The following is a 19,661-nucleotide window of genomic DNA, read 5'->3' as shown; positions in this document are numbered from 1 at the left end:
GTGCCACTTCCTCCTGTCAATATGCGCCGGTTTCCGACTCAATGCCCTGAGATTTCTATAATCTTATATTTCACTAATAACAGTTAAAATAATTGGTAAACAAACGTAATGCTGAAAATATACACTTTTACTGTATATCTCGGGCTTAAGAGGTTAACCCTGTGAGGCCCAAATTAAAAAGACATTAGCAACTTCAGAGGCCAGAGGGTGGGACATATAAACACATTTACTATCAAATAGCATTGTGAGGCTGAACAACAGGACCAATTGACTATACATGTGCTTAAAGGGGAACTATCTTATAAATGGCCTTTTTCAGTGTTTACCATTGTTTCTTAGCTATGTGGACTTATATTAATAGGATCTATGTCTCTAATTCTCATATTGGCGCATTCTTCCAATTCTCCTCTCACAATATTCACCCTCACTGAACTGACTCATCTGAAAATGTGCATATCTGTGATGTCAGAAATTTCTCAGCTGCATAATAATGTGGCAGTTGGCACCAGGCCACACAGTGGTTGGAGCCCAGCCTCAAAACGGCTTAAGATCTTGAGGTAGAAAAATGCGGTTTTTGAGTACTTGATTAGAAATACAGAACAATGTATTTAATTTTTTTGAAAAAAACCTAGGTGTTCCATAGACTCACAGGAATTGTGTAAAAGTGCCCAAATAGTGAAAGAAATAGTAAAATAGTTCCCCTTTAAATTTTTTTTAAATAAACATTCTTTTTTTAAATGGCTAAAAGTGATTTTGTAATTTTGCAACCGTGGGTCTCACAGGGTACTTTTAACCCTGTGAGGCCCAAATAAAAAAGACATTAGCAACTTCAGAGGCCAGAGGGTGAGACCTATAAACACATGAAGGGTGCCGTGACTGAAAAAAAAGGTTGAGAAATGCTGGTATATGGTGTGGCTCTTTGTGGTACCACAGTAATTTTTGTGGCTCTTAGTCTCTGACTGGTTGGCCACCCCTGATCTAAACTAATCTAATCATGACATTTAAGACATGCATGACAAGCCTGTGCTATTAAACCAGGAAGTGCAGCATTGTTGATAAGGCTGTCAGCACTGCAGTAGAGCCACTCAGTGCCCTGCGCTGCAAAGAGTGAACACAAAACGCTCATGGACCCGCGGTCTCATGTTGACTGAGTCGCTTGTGTTGTTGGTTGGATTCGTTTTTGGGCTCTAAACGTACACTACACGGACCGCGCTCTCATGCTGACTGATCAGTGATCGCTTGTCTTGTCACGCTGTGTGTCAGACTCTGGATGCTTTAGACACCCGCCCACCACCACCTCTGATTGGCTTACCATGACATTTTATTCAACCTCAGCCAATCGTCAGCATGTATGCTTGGCTCGCGCACTATCCACTAAACAAGGAAGAACATAATATTGCCTCTCAGCGCAGATATCTGTCTGATGAAAGAAACAGGTTCATTCATAGTAACGCGCCGCATTTTTTTGCAGTAACGATAACGACGTTATTAAGATTAGATTACTCGTTACTGAAAAAACGAACGCCGTTTGTAACGAAGTTACTTATAGCGCCGTTATTCCCATCACTGCCTATAGTACATCTGGTTCGGTCCGGATGCCTGTGTTAGACCTACAGTATAATACTGCTATACCAGCTGCTATAACAAAACCAAAAACGATCGGTATCTGCAGTGTATCGGCCGATATGGCTCATAGACGATCGGTGGCAAAAAACCTTATCGGGGCATCCCTAGTGTTACTCAGTTGTTTTGGTAATTGTTTGTGTGCTCTAGTCTGGTCACATTTGGCTACACTAGGGGTGCACCGATGTATCGGTCGGGTATCGGTATCGGCCGATAAGCTCAAATGTGCCGATAGCAGTAGCCGATAAATATCCATCAATTTGTGTCGCGTCAAAAGGCAAAAAAAAGTTCAGTCAAGCGACCTGCACAACGCCGCCCCCACACACACAAGCTACTGCATCAAAGTTACTACTTATTATTAACAAAGGCATTCGTTTTGTGGCATTAACGTTATATAGTTAGTGTTACACGTTCAATAACATCAGCATATTATTTACCCGAACATAGCAAGTAGCAAGCATTACTCATTCATAGCTCAGTTCCTTCCGTTGCTCATAGAGCCCGTACTGCGTTGTACCCATTCTGCTATCTGTTTTTTTTTTTTATCCACTTTTTCTCCCATTTTATATATTTTCTCCCATCCCAATTTCGTATCATCCAATTCAACCCTCCCCTGTCACGAACGCTGTTTCTTGCCTCCCACAAGCCGGCTGCAATGTGGACTAAGTCATACATAGCACAAGTCCCCTCCGGTACTTGAGGTAACAGCAGTCGCATCTTTTCACCTGCGCAGCTCGATCTCTCAGTGGCGAGGAGTAACGCGTGGGAGGCTCGCCCTGGCTGAACTATAATGCTGTCAACAAAGAAAAAAGGAAATGTCATGCAGCAGAGCGAAAATGGAGAAAAACAAAAACCACCATATGCTGTGATATATACAAAGATGCTTTAACTGCTTATAATAAAACGATCCGCTTAGCAAGGAAAGACTACTTCTCTAAAATCATTACAGAAAATGCTGGAAACTCCAGAATCCTTTTTTCCACTATTAATCTACTACTCAACACTGCCCCTACACCTCCTCAGTCATCAACTGTTAAGTGTGAAGAACTTGCACTATTCTTTAACAACAAAATAACCTTGATCAGGGCCAGCATTACTCATGATGGAAATAAAGCTGATTGCAGCAAACCGTGCAATGTAACCATGAGAAGTTTCACATGCATCACATTAGATGTACTCTGCAAAACTGTCTCAGAATGTAACTCCTCCACCTCAGACATTGACCCTATACCTACAGCTTTCTTCAAACGGTGTTTAATAGTGTTTCAAGCCCTGTGCTAGAAATCATAAACACTTCCCTTAGAACTGGTATTTTCCCAGATGCCTTTAAAACAGCAGTTGTAAAGCCATTACTAAAATAACCTAACTTGGATAGTAATGAAATGGCAAATTATCGTCCAATATCCAACCTACCATTCATTAGCAAAGTACTTGAAAAGATAGTTTCAGTTCAAATAAATTCCTTTCTTGAAGAAAACAACATCTTAGAAGAATTTCAGTCGGGATTCAGAAAATACCATAGCACTGAAACTGCCCTCACCAAAATAATCAGTGACCTCAGGCTAAACTCTGACGAGAATAAGATCTCCATCCTTATCCTGCTAGATCTCAGTGCAGCATTTGATACAATCGATCACGATATTCTAATCGATCGTCTTGAAAACCTTGTCGGTTTCTCAGAACATGTGGTAAGCTGGTTCAAAACATACATCAGAGGGAGGAAATTCTATGTTAGACTAGGAGAGCACATGTCTGATATATACGACAACAACTATGGAGTTGCACAGGGGAGTTGCCGCTGGGTGATATCATCAGAGAACATAATGTAGATTTCCATAGCTATGCGGATGATACACAACTGTACATATCTACTGAACCAAATGATACAGCGATTAGCTCCATTACAGACTGCTTACTGGCAATAAATAAATGGATGAGTAAGAACTTCCTGAAACTAAATGAGAACAAAACTGAAATTCTAATTATCGGCCCCAAAACTAAAAAAAGAAACGTTAATAAAGAACCTAGGAGGACTAACCCCTTGGATCAAATCTGAGGTCACTAGTCTCTGGGTCATCATAGATTCAGAACTGAACTTCAATTCTCATATTAGCAAAGTAACGAAAACATCGTTCTTCCATCTCAGAAATATAGCAAAAGTACGACCATTTATTAATCAGAACGATGCTGAGAAGCTAATTCATGCATTCATATCTAGCCGGTTAGACTACTGTAATGCACTTTTCACAGGTCTCCCTAAGAAAACCACAGAGAGGCTTCAGCTAATCCAAAACTCCGCAGCCTGACTGCTAACTAGAACCAAAAGGAGAGAGCCCATTAGTCCAGTCTTAGCTGCTTTACACTGGCTTCCTGTAACATTTAGAATTTACTTTAAAGTGGAGATGAAGCAGTGAACAATGTGATCCTAGTTTGTTTGTTGTGTACCTTGTGTAAGACAGGGTTCTATAATCAAATGTGAAATCTATCTTATTTGTCTGAAAAATCAAATATAATATCCCTGTTTTCAACATGGGCGCCGCCATTTTGTTGCTGACGCTGAACTGCCTGGGCCGGTCTGTCTGTCGAAGACTGAGGGAACCGCGTCCGGCTTCAGCTGCAGATCCTCCTTCCCTGTCCAACAGGCTGGTCGCGCCGCCTGAGTGCAGCCAGCCTGAGCCAACGTGCCAACAACACTGTTTTTTTCACTGGTAGTTTGTGGAAATTAACCAACTTTCCTCTCTCTCACATGGTAAAATTAGTTTGAACAGCCAGGAGCAATACAAACAGAACCACTGCGGTCCCGTTGTTTTGTAGGCAACATTTTATTTACTGACTGACCCATTCACTATAGGCAGCTAACCAGCAGTGTATACACCAAACAAGCCCCATGACGTCAGCAACAAAATGGCCGCGCCCATAATGATAAATGCTTCAGAAATGCACACAACAAATCGTTTTTTCTTAGAAACTGCTTATTTTTATAACGTGATTTCTTCTGTGGCTTATCTAAATACTAATGTGATGCTATGAATATGTATTTATCGCACTGCTGTATCTCCACTTTAAGGTCCTTCTCCTTACATACAAAGCTCTAAATGGACAGGGACCTAGCTACATCACCAACACTCTAATGAATTACACGCCAGCAAGAACACTGCGATCATCAGCTGCTGGACTACTAGAGGCTCCCAGAAACAGTCAAAAGAGGATCGGTAATGCAGCCTTTATCAACTATGCCCCAAAACTGTGGAACAAACTACCCCAAAACATCAGGGAAGCCAACTCGCTAGACATCTTCAAAAGACAGCTTAAAACCTATCTCTTTGCTCAGGCATTTCAATGACTTACCTGCACTATTCTTACCCTGCCTACTTTTCTATGCTAATTTTATCTTATTTTACACTGCCTATCAAATGCATGTGTCGGTTATCACACTTTTTACTTCTTACTGATGACTATTTTTAAACTGAATCATTTTAACCTATTTTTTACTGTAACCTTGCTATTTACATTTTTTACTGTTGTTGTATGTCTGTTCTATTTTATAATTTTAGACAATTTTTAAACTTAATCATTTTAAACTATTTTATTATTTGTATTACTGGATAGAGAGCCTATTAGGATGCTAGATCCTAATGTGAAACACTGTGATTTACCATACCCTGCTATGCTCACCCATGCCTGTATTTTCACTGTTGTGAAGCACTTTGAACTGCAACCTCTGTATGAAAAGTGCTATACAAATAAAGTTATTATTATTCGCAACTACAATGTAAGGTCTGAATAAACTTGAGATTGCTTGTCAGTGTAAAAACGCAGTTATATTTTGCCGCATTGGTTGAAGAATGCAGCTAAGAGAGAAAGAAAATAATTGAAAACTATTTTGATGCCTCAAAATGATGTTTTGGTTTGATAAGATGCTTATGATACAATCATTCTAAGGATTATGTGTGTATTGTGTAATAAATTAGTTTAGTACACTAATTGCAACAAATCTGAAACTGCATAGTGCACTTTTAAATTAGATTTTCTAATACAGAAGAGGTATTATTTAGAACATTACTTCATATTTTTCTTGTTATAACATAATAATACTACATTATATAAATATATAGATAAAGGTTGTAATCTGTAAATGTATTGATTGTGTGTGTGTGTGTGTGTGTGTGTGTGTGAGTGAGTGAGAGAGGGGGGGGGATGCCATGGCTGGGTCATGGGGTTCAAAACGGGGCGATGCAACAGTTGCTTTGTGTTAGCTAGAAGACCACGTGGCATCTTGCTATGCTGTAAGACATAATTGAACTATTTCATCACATTTTACTTTTCACTGATGCACTTCTCTGCAGAACTGCCTGGACGCCACTTGCACGCGCATACTTGTTCCCTCACGTGTGCACAGACCAGCTCAAGCAATCCCCCCACAGGGCTTGTATTTTGGTCTTGCACTTCTCTTTCTTTGTATAGTGTTTCTTTTATAATATGCATATTTTTGTATGTTTGATTTGATAGAACAGGGGAAGTTCTTGATAAGCCTCTAGGCTTCTAACTTCTCCTTCACAATCGTTATAACTTATTATCCTGTTCCATACTATGTGAAAATCCGCATAAAATATATACCTAGGTAAATAGAATATTGCTCCACTTCTACAAGGGCTATTTGCATATTCTTGGTATCTAGGTACATCTATGGACCTCAGGGAATGTATTCACAGTGTCAGAAATATTGTGTCTATTACTAGGCTTGCTTAAATTGTGATGAAACAAAGGAGAATATGAATTATGATTTTTTTTTGCATCTTTGACAGTGAATAACACCATGATAATAATGACCAAACTTAAAAAACTGCCACTGACCTCGTTCAGAACCCTCTTGAGATCATGTGTACAAAAAATCTAAGGAAATTAATAAAGGAAGATGATAAAACCGAAGGTTCTGTAGATACAGTACTGAATTCTCCCATCCGGACCAATGCAATTTGAAATATTATTATAGAATATAGAATAGATGCTTATACATTACCTTATTATAGCTAATTCGCACATTTATATATATATATACTAGAGCTGGGCCGTTAACGGCGTTAACGTCCTGCGTTATCGCGAGACTAGTGTTGCGCGATAATATAATTGACGCCGTTAATCTTTTTCTCAACGTTGGGTCTCGTCTGGGACATTAGCGGATGTATACCAACCTGGTCGAACTACCCTGTGTGTGTGGGGGGAGGGGGAGGGGCGTGAACACGTGCGAGCGGGGCATGCGTGAAAATAATTACCATATAAACATCAGCTGAGCTGCATGACAATGGCGGACGCTGTGAGCAGTAAAGTTAAGCACGGTTTGCTTCAGGGGTATTTCATTTTCAAAAAGCTTCCCGATGGAAACCTCGACAAGACCAAGGTGATTTGCGCAAATGACGTACTGTAGGAGTTCCTCGAGTCTCAAATACCACCTGAGCAAAAAGCATCAAATTGATGTTATCAAGGAAGGTGCCGCCGGACCAAGCACAGCTGCACCGGGGAAAAGTGCTCGTCAAACTACACTGTTTGAGTGCAACGGAGGCAAGCCCATCAGCACAGCTTTATCAGCCAAGCTAACTAACCTCCTAGCCCAGTGGATTGCCATCAATTGCCGGCCTATCAGCGTGGTTGAAGATGATGGACTCGAGCTTCTTCTCCGGGCGGCAACAGGCGACCCGTGTTACAAGCTACCTGCGAGGCGAACTATCATGGGGAGAATCCATGACCAACACGCCACAGAGAAAGTTGTGAAAGAAGAGAAGTTGGCCGCGGCGGCGTGTGTAGCACTGACTGGGGACCATTGGACATCGGTCAGCAACGATAACTACCTAGGCGTTACTGTACACTTCATCGATGCCAGCTGGGAACTTCACTCGTTCGCCTTGGGTACGTTTATGTAATTTAATTTACCACGGTTAAGTTGGTTTCAGACTGGATACCCAGCCATCCAACCATAGCATATAACCATCCGACTGGCTGAATATTCATTCCAACCTGAAACCAACCCACCGCGGCATGTAGTATTAAATAAAAGTAATAAACTTAAACAGATGTGTCCTTCAGTTATTGGTGTAAAGTTTTGGAATTCTCCATAGCGAGCTTAAGGGATGTAATACATTAAAAAAATTGTCAGTATGGAAGTCAAATGTGATCTGAATAGTGAGATATTTTCTTCTTTTTTATTCTTTATTATTATTATCATTTAATTTGTCCTTGTTTAAACTGTGGATTGTTTTTCTTGTATATGGTATACATTTTTTACTAGCAAACTTATTCTGATCTACTTTGTCTGTAGGTGTGATTAAAACAGAGGAGCGCCACTTTGCAGAGGCGTGTGCCAGGCAGTTTCTGGACGTCGCTAATCAGTGGGAGATAGCCGACAAAATCACCACCATTGGGACAGACAGCGCTCCCAACATGATAGCAGCAGGGAGGATACTGCCATTCGAGCACATGCCCTGCATTGTGCACCTTATACAGAGGGCCATTGTAATGTCCCTTCGGGATAGTGGTTTTGATGGTGTCCTGGCCAAGTGTCGAAAAGTGGTCGGACATTTCAAACACAGTCCGGCCAACACAGATGAGCTAAATGTCCAGCAAGCATCCAGTGAACAAGAGCCAGAGTCACTCGTGCAAGATGTTCCAACACGTTGGAATTCCACCCTTGAGATGATCAATCGTTTGAGGCGCAACAGAGTCCCAGTGCACGCAACGCTGGCCCAGCATAAACACAAGCTGGTCCTCCCAACAGATGCTGAATATGAGAAGCTGGCAAAGCTGGAGAAACTGCTGGAGCCATGCAGGTATGGTCTACAAAGATAGCGTGTTCTTAAATTGGCATACAACTTCTTTTAAAAGTCACTTTGTATTTAATTAAGAAATGCATGCCCTTAAATACTATAAATTATTCAGAATCAGAACTTATAAAAGTGTAATCTTAGTTAAAGTGTGTGTGTGTTTCAGAACTTAAAAAAATGGTGTAATCTGAGTTAAATTAATTTGCCATATTTTGTGTGTGTGTAGGTACATCACTGAGCTCCTTGGTGGGGAAAAGTATGTATCCTGCTCTGTGGTTCTACCTGCCCTGCGCCACCTTGAGCATGCAATGAAGATCTCAGATGATGATCCTGCCTACATTGTGCGATTCAAGAATGCCTTCACCCAGGACCTCAACCAGCGGAGGGAGAAAAGTAACCTGGAATGGCTGACGGTATGCGAGACTGACCAGAAAATATCTGTATTGTCTGACCATTATAGACTGTTAAGACAGTAGATTTATCAATGGATAGATGAATGAGTCATGAAGAAATATGGTGGTTGGATTTGCAAAGTTACTTACATTTTTATTTTTTTCATCAATCAATTAATTATTATTTATTTTTGTTCATCAAAGGTAGCTACTGCTGTCGATCCACGCTTTAAGGATCTCAAATGCCTGCCCAAAGCAGAGAGGGCCAGTGTGGGCAACACTGAGTGGGTTGGTGAAGGCAGAAGAACCTGCTCTGCAGCTGCCGAGGGAGGAGAACCCTGAGCCACCTAAAAAGAAAACACTAGTGATGGGATCAGAGTCGGAGTCGGATGACGACTCACCAGTGCCCAATCCTGTGGAGAGGTACAAGGTAGAGCCAAGTGCCAGCTTGGATCAGTGTCCACTGAAGTGGTGGTCAGACCACACTGCCGCCTACGGTACACTGGCCCACATTGCCCTGAAGTACTTGGGGAGCCCTGCCTCAACTGTCCCATGCGAGAGACTGTTCTCTTTATCGGGCCATACTTTGTGCAGAAGAGGAGAGCTAGTTTGTCACCAGACAATGTGAACAAGCTGGTCTGCCTTAGTGACTGGTGGAAGAAGGAGAGATAGAGACTGATTGAGTCAAGCCATTTGTTTTGTTTTGTTTTTGTTTAAGTTTAACCTTTATTTACCCAGGATAGGTTCGCTGAGCACAGATGCTCTTTTTCAGCTACGCCCTGCTTCACATTCACACAGTTCCATTCATACCTGGGAGCTGCCCAGTACAACCACAGTCTGACACCATTGGCCACTGAGCAACTCCACTGGAGCAGTTGGGGGTTAAGTGCCTTGCTCAAGAGCACTTCAGCAGCATATTTTTTTTCCATTCAGTTAACCTCAGTTGTACTGTAATTCAGTCTGCTGCTGTTCCTTTCTGTCACCACTTGGTGTCTCTGTTGCTCCACCTCACCACCTCTGTTGCTGCTGTCTGAGAGATGAAGAAGAAGGGAGAACTGCACAAACTCAGAGGCTATTCTCTCTCTCTCTCTCTCTCTCTCTCTCTGTTCAAGTTTGAAATGCGATACTGTACTGTTCTGTACTGATACTATTATTTATGTGTGTGAATAAAACGATTTATTAAACAAGTACATCTTATTGAACATTATTTTGATATTTCATTACCAATTATCATGCATTTTGGAAACGGGAGATGGGCTCATGGTGTAATGGGCCACCTGGCCTGAGAAATGTAAGGAGGAAAGAAAAAGTAAGGACTTACTTCTGGTCATTATTTGGGTAGAACACACATATTTTGAATGCCTTAGGCAGATTTTTTTTATTTTTTGTGGGCCATTTTAATCTAGATTAATTCCAGGATTGCATATAGATTAATCTAGATTAAAAAAAATTATCTATGCCCAGCTCTAATATATACATATATTATCTTTCAAATGCCCGAGTTCAATTTGGATTTAGTATCACCAGGCGTGCATAAGAACAGATAATGATATCTACTGTAATCTAGTGGACTTTTTTATTTCCCCCACAGTGCAACCGTTTTGAAACAAATTTCAGATCTAATTGTTCCTACATGCTAACAATAGGGAGGAGAAACTAACTGCGTTTCAATATTTGTCAAAAACGTTACCTTTTGTGGCTTATTATCGCGAATAATAACAGTTATTGACATATTCATAATTCAACTCTGAACTTTGAACCCCCATAGAACTTGAAGGGAAATGTAGTTCGGAAAAATTCCAACGCTGGTCGACAGCCGTGCATGTCCTCTACGAAATGGCCGCAAAAAGACTACAATTCCCATGGTTCATAATTTTTTTTTCAATCTTGAAATGGCGATCGAAAAACTAAAACTTAAAACGATCTTTTAACACATTGCTAAACTAACGTATTGATGATGATATACATAACTTTTTACTTTTCACTGATGCACTGCTCTGTTGTATGTAAAATACCCTGTTGTATGTCTGTTCTATTTTATTAGAACGGACATACGACGCGGTGCAGGGTTCAAAACGGGACCATGCAACGTGACTTTATGTGTTAGCTGGAAAACCACGTGGCATCTTGCTATGCTGTAACACATAATATAACTATTTCATCACTTTTTACTTTTCACTGATGCACTGCTCTCTTGCATGTCAAATATGTCCGTTCTATTTTATTATTCTTAGCCTATTTTAAAACTGAATCAAACCGCACTTACCTTGGTTTTGGACTTGGTGTCTCCTACGGAATTGTCTTCTTGTGGAAGCCACAATGTCCGTTGCTGTACTTTCAGTCATCTCGTCAAAAGCCCCATCAATTGCAGTTAGTACACGATTAAACACAGTGTTTAAATAATTGTCGTTGCTCATCGTGCTGAAAGCAGTAGATAACAATCAATCAAAGTTTGTAGTCACTTGAACTGTGAATTCTAAAAGACAGACACTTCAACAAGCACCCCTCCCCCACATACTAATGAACTGCGTCACCTCCCCCTCCCCTAGAACACTGCAGCGCACCTACACTCCATTTGACCTTGCAAAACCACGCCCCTAAATCCCATTTGTCCAATCACATTCTATCACCGCTCAGCTGTCCAAGCTCTGTTTCATCGAGTGTAGGTGGCCTCCTTAACACTTTGAGCGCCACTCACGGCGAATCTCGGGTTTACGATAGTTACGTTGAAAGCCACGTCACGGCTTTATTTTTTTTAGTGATCTGAAATCATATTGCATCACCCGAGCCTACCGTTGGAAATCCAGGGGCCGCCGGCGATCAGATGTGAAAAAAGCGCCCCCTATCGTCTCCCAGATGGTAAATCACCCTTTTGGAATGGACTCAATGAAAATGGATGGATGGGGGGGAAAAAATATTCCAGTCCACATTTTCCAGTCCACTGATGCAGCCGGAGGTCATTCTGGAGCCTCTGAGCCGCGGCGAGCATGGGTTATACTGTACACACGTTGGATCAATATACTTATCGATTTTTTCGAATGGTGATCAGGAATTGGAATATACCATTTGGATACAATCTGATGTCAGGTAAGGAATCTATGTTATCAGTGTTAGGATAATCAGACTAGTTTTCACAGAGATATAAGCTTTTTTGTGATATGTGCTCTAGCTGTTTCACTGTAAAATCCATGAGGAAATGAAAGCAGCTATTATCAGTGCGCGGCTCGAACGTGCGTGCGTGCACATATACTATTGATCATCTAGCGTTTATTTGAAAACGATTCATAAATAGGCCGACAAATATCAACGTTCTGGAATATTCCAGTAAAAGGCGATTATCATAGAATAGACGGAAATGAAGCGATAACAAAACAAACAAAACAAAAAATGTATGTATATAACGTTACCCTGGTATAGATCTGTATGCATGTGTATTTATTCATAACGTTATATATATTCGTTAACGTTAGATCGTGAATGGCTTTTACATTGAAAAATGTACTTGTCACGTGGTTCCGTTCTCCATTCTTCACATCAAAAACGAAAAACGAACTATCAAAAGTACACGGCCCATTATTTACTCCTTTTTTTCATTTGATTCTGACACCAAAATACGAAAAACAGCTCCGTATTTCAGTTTTTCCCCATTTTTTCTATTTTGGTTTCAAACGGAAATAGGAAAACACCTCGTATTTCCGTTTCTTTTCTTCCGTTTTTCCGTTTGAAACGAAAAACGAACTATCAAAACGTACACGGACCCAACAGAGGTGGTGAAAATAGGCCTGGGTGCAGAATCCGTGCTCAAGGTACAGCATCGGCGTATTTAGACCACTATCAGTAGGGCACTTGCCTGTCACGATCCTAGGCCCGGTCCTGGCTGGACGGGGCAGGATGGGGACATTGGGCAGTGCTCTCCACCTAACTTTGGGCAATGCCCTCCATCCAACATTGGCTCTCTGCCTAACATTGGTCTCCTACCCTCTAGTGGCCAGACTAGCCTGATGGTACAGGCGGCCATCTTGTTTTGGTTCCAAGTGATAGAACTAATATCTAACTATTTGTTATCTTGGGCCATCCCTGTGTGTGTGTGATGTCGTCTCCCTGTCTGGTTGTTATGTTTGATTATGTTTTCTGTGTCTAGTTGGTGTATTCCTAGTGTCCTAGTGTCCTAGAGTTCCTAGAGACTCAGCAGCCGCCATCACCCCAATCATCACACACATAATAAACCTCTCCATAAAACAGGGACACGTCCCCAAGGACTTCAAAATTGCGAGGGTGACCCCTCTGCACAAAAAGGGCAGCAAATTAGACCCAGGCAACTACCGCCCTGTTTCTATTCTCACCTCCATCTCGAAAGTCATGGAAAAAATAGTCTACGAACAGGTCGAAAAGTACCTAGCGGAAAAAAATCTAATCTACGAATTCCAATCTGGCTTCAGAACATCCCACTCCACTGACACATGCCTTCTCTATTTGAATGACCACATCAAACAAGAGGTGGACGCAGGCAAATACTGCGGCATGGTCATGCTGGACCTACAAAAGGCCTTTGACACGGTCAATCACTCCATTCTGATTGACAAGCTAAAAGCAATTGGTTTTGATAGTCTATCAGTGAGCTGGATGCAATCCTACCTTGAGGGGAGGGAACAGATGGTGGAGGTAAACGGTACCCTATCCCCCCCCCTCACAGTGAGCTGTGGTGTTCCACAAGGAAGCATACTAGGACCGCTACTGTTCCTAATTTATGCAAATGACATGTCGTCAGCTTGTGACTGCAACTTGTTCCTGTTTGCGGACGACTCAGCCCTGCTGGTCTCTGACAAGAACAAGTTACAGGTTGAAAAAACCCTCAGCTCGGAACTAGGCAGAATCTGCATATGGCTCGCTGATAACAAACTATCATTACACATGGGCAAAACAGAGTCCATTCTCTTCGGTTCAAATAACAAACTCAGCAAGACCGACGGCTTCTCAGTTACAGTGGGTGACAATATTGTCACAAGGAAAGATGAAATTACCTACCTGGGTTCCATCCTAGAGGCTAATCTCTCCTGTGACAAAATGGCATCCAATGTAATAGAAAAAGTCAACCAACGAACTCGATTCTTGTACCGGATCTCCTCTCTGGTAAACAAGAACACCCTGAAGACTCTGGCAGGAGCACTCATTCAGGGGTACTACGACTATGCTTGCACCTCATGGTACCAAAGCACCTCAAAGGCGCTAAAAACAAAATTACAAACATCTCAAAACAAACTGGTCAGACTACTGCTTGACCTTACTCCTAGAACCCACCTCACCCCTGCCCACTTTGACAACCTAGGATGGCTTAGAGTAGACGACAGAGTACAACAACTTGCAATGGGCCTGGTCTACAAGATACACTACACGACCAAGGTACCCATGTACATGTCAAAATACTTCCCAAAGGTCAGTGAATACCACGATCACAACACCAGAGGGAGCTCCACAAATCATGTTAAACCCAGATTCGGCTCAAATAAGGGACTAAACACGTTTCGCAATTATGCCACATCAATGTGGAACGCCCTATCCAAAGCTGTAAAGGAATGTGGATCACTACCCACTTTCAAAACCTCTCTCAAGGGACACCTACGGGAGACTGCAATTCAACACTGGCCCCTGTAAATATCCTAACCCAACCCCCTCCAATGTACAGTAATTTACCTAGTATGGTTTTGTCAATAGTTCAATGTACAATTTTGTTTGTTTGTACAGTGTCTCCTCCCCCCCCCCCCCCCCTCAATGTACAGTTTTACTTGTTTATACAGTGTGCCCCCCCCCCCCAACCACCTCCAATGTAAATTACCCAGTATGGTTGTCAATATCCCAATGTACCCAACCCCCCCCACCCAACCTCCTCCAATGTACAGTTTCTACGTCAAATGTATATACTCCCTTTTCTTGACTCCTTCTGTATCACAAACAGTACTGTATTTGCAAATCTGGTATGTCATAAATGTATAGATGTAGCAGTACTGACTATCTGTATGTCATGTATGTCATATATGTCCTGATGAATTGAAAATGGGGGACCCTGATGTAAACAAGACGAAAGTCTTTCTCTGGTCTGCATCCCCTTAACAATTGTGTGTATTGAGCTGTACTGTATTGTACCCATTCTGCAATCTGTTAATAAAGTTTTCAATCAATCAATCAATGTTATCAGATGTTGCCTGTTTGCATTATTGCCTGGCCTCGCCAGCTGTCAGTCGTTACAATCAGTGGTAGTATTTAAGGTCTGCTTGTTACTGACTTCCTTGTCATTGTCTCAGTTTCCTACTAGTCCTCTGTGTCATCCTGCTCACCGTCTCTCTTGTGTTCCCCCGTGCCTTGCTGTTTGTAATTTGCGCTTGTGAGTACTTAGTCTTTTGTTTTGTTATTGTTTCTTTTTCCGTGTTTGTACAATCCAGTCGTCCTCTAGCGCCTGCTCGGCTTTACCGTTTATGTTCTCGTTGGTAACATACTGTTGTGTCAGTAAAGTCTGTTTACACGTATCCTGCCGTCTCTGCCTCCTCCATTCCGTTCTCTTGCTGCAAACTGTGTTCTCACCTACCCCCATCGTATCACTTGCCCTACTGATGATCGCCTGTGCCCTACTGATTACATAATTATTATTATATTATAATAATATAATATTATAATAATAATATTTACTTCGCTTTGAAATATTATAGTGAATTATTTTGCACTGTTTCGATTTATCTTGTTGAAATCCTCCAACAGGCTCTTTTTTGTAAGTTGAATGGTTTGCACACCCCTATGACAGAGCATACATGGTAGATCCCACCAGCGCAGTTCACAGCCAGGTAAACACACAGTGCTCGAGGCACCACGTTTCTTTTGACATGGAGGAGGACAATCACAATGGACATCAGAAAGTTATTCGCCAAAGCGTTGCAGAGTAAAAATGAGAGAGGTAAGAGTTGTAAGAACCGCAACGTTACCAGAGGAATTAGCTGCTAGATAACGATAGCTACTGACTATATCTGGTAAGCACATTGTCGTTACATGGTCGTAACGTGCTTACCAGATATAGGCTAGCCTAGCTAGGACCTGTAGGCCTATACAGTAATAGCCTATCTGCCTATGCCAGACATTTTTATATTCTGCAGCTGTCTTTTGGAACAGTCTGCCCAGTGACTTGAAAATCGTCAATGCTGTTAGATTCAAGTCCAGCCTGAAGACTGAATGAATGAAAACTTTATTTAACAGATTGCAGAATGGGTACAATACAGTACAGCTCAATACACACAATTGTTAAGGGGATGCAGACCAGAGAAAGACGTTTGTCTTGTTTACATCAGGGTCCCCCATTTTCAATTCATAGTGACATTTATGACATACACAACATACATGACATTTATGGCATAGGGACATAGCGGCACAGGAATGTACAGGTATTTAGTACTGTTACATTTGTGACATACGATATGCAAATATACAGTACTGTTACCCATAGATCCTGACAGAGTATATACATATGATGGGCAAGGCTCAAAAGGGACTATAATTAACCTAGACACTCAACAAAAAGGCACCCTTGCATGTTTATGAGTCTGTTATGTATAAATAGTAAATGGTATATGTGATGTGTTGTGATGTCATGTCTGTATGATGCATGTCTAAGCATGTCATTCCTATCTACAGTATATATTTTTTTTAATCTATTCTATTCTACAATTTTATTGCACTGCACTATTGCACTATTTTACTCTATTTTATCTTGCTCCTTTTATTATTGTCTATTTAAAACTGAATCAATCAATATTCATCCTATATATTTTCATGTTGCTCCAGACAAAGTGCAAAGTGCACGAAGAGGAGGAGGAGAGGTGGAGGTTGAGCTGGCTGAGTCAGGGGAGAGAGAGGCGAGAGACAGACAGCAAGAGACAGAAGACAGACAGTATGGGCCTGAGAGAGATGAGAGGAGCCTGACTATAGGTGACACTGGCTGCGGTTACATGGTGACTTTTAATTCCGAATTATAACTTCGGAATCAAATCATTCGGATGTAAAAAAAAATCATGCGAGTTTACATGTCAAATCTTAATTCCGACAAGGTGTTTACATGAAAGTCACTGTCTAATCGGGAGTTTTCGAGTCATCGTAAGGTTTGGGGCTGGGAAGGCTTCTGATTGGGTAAACGTAAACAGGATGTTAACGTCATTACGTTTACCAGAAGTAAACAAACAGCTGCGACCGGTATTCTCAGCTACTGTGCTAGCGTACCAAACAACATTAACCAGACTCTCGGTGTGTCTATTCTGCTAACGTTAAAGGCCTCTAAATGCTACAGCAACTTCAAAGCAACTGCACCACAACATCGACAAAGCAAAGGTGTTGCAGGCCTTTATGCTTCTGCAACATCGACGCACAGCCTATGTAACATTGTACCCCATATGTAGCAACCCATTGATAACAAGCAGACAAATAAGCATAATTTTTACTTCCGGGCGGGGGGTTTCAAAATAAAAGCGACGTCTAAAAGCACCGTAAATACGTTTATTCTTTACAATATCTACCGTTACACGAACCTAAACTAATCTAAAGTTAGTTTAGGTTCGTGTTAACGTTAGATAATGTACAAAATAAACCTATTTACGGTGCTTTTAGACGTCGCTCTTTTATTTTGAAATCCCCCGACGGAAGTATTATAGTGTCTGTTGCTAGCAGCTTGACTTTTGCCGGCCGGTTCTGTGCTTTTTCTAGCTAACGTTACGTATCATCATTAGTTTCCAAAGGAGAGGAGAGAAAGACCGCGGCTCACATGCAGCTCAAACTACCTGTTGGAATAAATTAATTGATTGATGTTTAACTTGTCCCTGTGTGTGTCATTCGACTAGCAAACGCTGTATCTAACGTTACCTCAGGATACCATTATATTTAGTTGGTTAGCTCTGTAGCTATTTTGTGGATAGCATTTTGTATAGCATCAATACTAGCTGGCTGGCTACAGCTTTATTTACTAAATTATGGAGGCTTTTTAATCGTCAAGGTGAATGAATGAATGAATGAAAACTTTATTTAACAGATTGCAGAATGGGTACAATACAGTACGGCTCAATACATACAATTGTTAAGGGGATGCAGACCTGAGAAAGACGTTTGTCTTGTTTCCATCAGGGTCCCCCATGTGGGTATCGGTAAAGAGAATTTAAAAAATCGGAATTCTTCTTTTTACATTTTCTTTATTAATATAATAATAAATAAAAGAGAGGATTTGTCATGATCAACTGAAGGCGTATGCTATGGAACAATATGTGCCCCTGTTCGCGATCATCTATGTGTACTGTAGCCTATGCGCGATCATGCGCAGAAAGACCGGGGGGAACTAATTCCGAAAAAGCGTTTACATGGACAGAAAAAGCTTTAATTCGGAATGATAAACGGAATAAACCGGCCACTTACATCGGAATGGATTTTATTTCGGAATGGCCATTTTCATTCGGAATTAAGTATTTTCAGATGTTTACATGATAACTTTAAATAGGATTTAACGTTAATTCCGAATGAAAAGGGGAATAAACTGTCCATGTAAACGCAGCCAAATTCGATTATTGTTGAAGTGAATCGATTCTTTAGACGATTCCGCTATCGATTCTCGATTCACTAATTACAAAGGATCAATTCATTTCAGTCCATTGACTTGCATTAATGTTCAGTCATTTTGTCAAAATGTTGTAGTTTGTAGGGAAAATATTGTTTGCAAGTGTAGCTGTACAATAAATGAGTCGAGTTGGGATGTGTCTCAAACAAGTAAACAGGCTCAGTATGCCCACAGGGTGGAGCTGTAGACCAGCCTGTAACAAATATTAGGTTAATGTTGTGGGCTGGCTGACAGGCTATAGCTAGCTAAGCTAACTAACTTGCAGATCTAAAATGATCTGATGCTACATTAAATCTTTTTGTATTTTGCACCAGACAGGAGGAGAGTAGAGGAGAAGAAGGAGAGATTGAGCTGGCTGAGTCAGGAGAAACCGAGAGAGAGGAGAGAGACAGGCAGCAAGAGACAGGCGGCAGACAGGAGACCCCACAACCCAGAGATGAGAGTGAAGAAGCGGATGCCAGAGCAGCAGAGAACATGAGAAGGAGGTGTGGTGGATTTTTGACGTCTCCAGGGATGGTTAAATGAAATACAGAGACAAGAGATTGGCCTTAAATCAGAGTGCAAACCACCAGGTTCTCCACGGACATCCAGCAGCCTAAAACAGTGTCACACTGCGAATTAGGCATTCTGAAATAATCAAACAGGAGCAGAAAGAGACAGCCGGATTACTCACGTTAAATGAATACAATACAGGTTTATTGGAAAAGAAAATAATACAGTACGCCCATACGGACGGACTTTCAGTCTGTCAGAGTGCATATTCACAGGTCTGTCAGAGTGAAAGTGACAAAAAGCAATATTGTAATGGCTTAACACAGTGAGATAGAGACGCCTCTGTCTCTGATTGGGTTGGCTTTATATGGTCATTTGGGGAGTCGGATGGGATGGGCCCTTGCGGAGGGCTCGCTGCGGCCTTGGATGCAAGCGTTATCTGGCCTGCTCTGAATATAATGAATGGATTTAGTGTTTTAACAGTTTTTGAGAGAAGGATAACATGACTTCATGGATTTTACCGATCAACCCTGTTGTGGGGCCCCAGAGGATTAAGACTCTGAAATTACACTTCACACTGGTCTTTGCCGTTGATATACTGTACACTGTTCTATGACATATTCTACCGTTTCTTGACCAACACCGCACTCACATTGGCCATTAGTATGCTTTTTTAACTTTACTAACGTACTGTTCAACCCTGCA

At 41.4% G+C, this 19,661-nt stretch overlaps 1 protein-coding gene across 1 annotated transcript; it reads left to right on the top strand.

Annotated features, from left to right (window-relative positions):
* Positions 1-7,034: 7,034 nt before the first annotated feature.
* Positions 7,035-18,942, top strand: LOC311224825 (E3 SUMO-protein ligase ZBED1-like; the record flags this gene model as incomplete). Its single annotated transcript, XM_084309952.1, has 5 exons — positions 7,035-7,527; positions 7,937-8,444; positions 8,665-8,851; positions 9,090-9,327; positions 18,779-18,942. The coding sequence occupies 5 exons, from the start codon at positions 7,035-7,037 to the stop codon at positions 18,940-18,942; spliced, it is 1,590 nt and encodes a 529-aa protein (XP_084166078.1).
* Positions 18,943-19,661: the final 719 nt, after the last annotated feature.

This window comes from Notolepis coatsorum (assembly GCF_963971535.1).
Source record: "Notolepis coatsorum genome assembly, chromosome: 1".
NCBI lineage: Eukaryota > Metazoa > Chordata > Actinopteri > Aulopiformes > Paralepididae > Notolepis > Notolepis coatsorum.
Note: the sequence above shows the minus strand (reverse complement) of the source record. Positions and strands in the feature narration are given on the sequence as shown.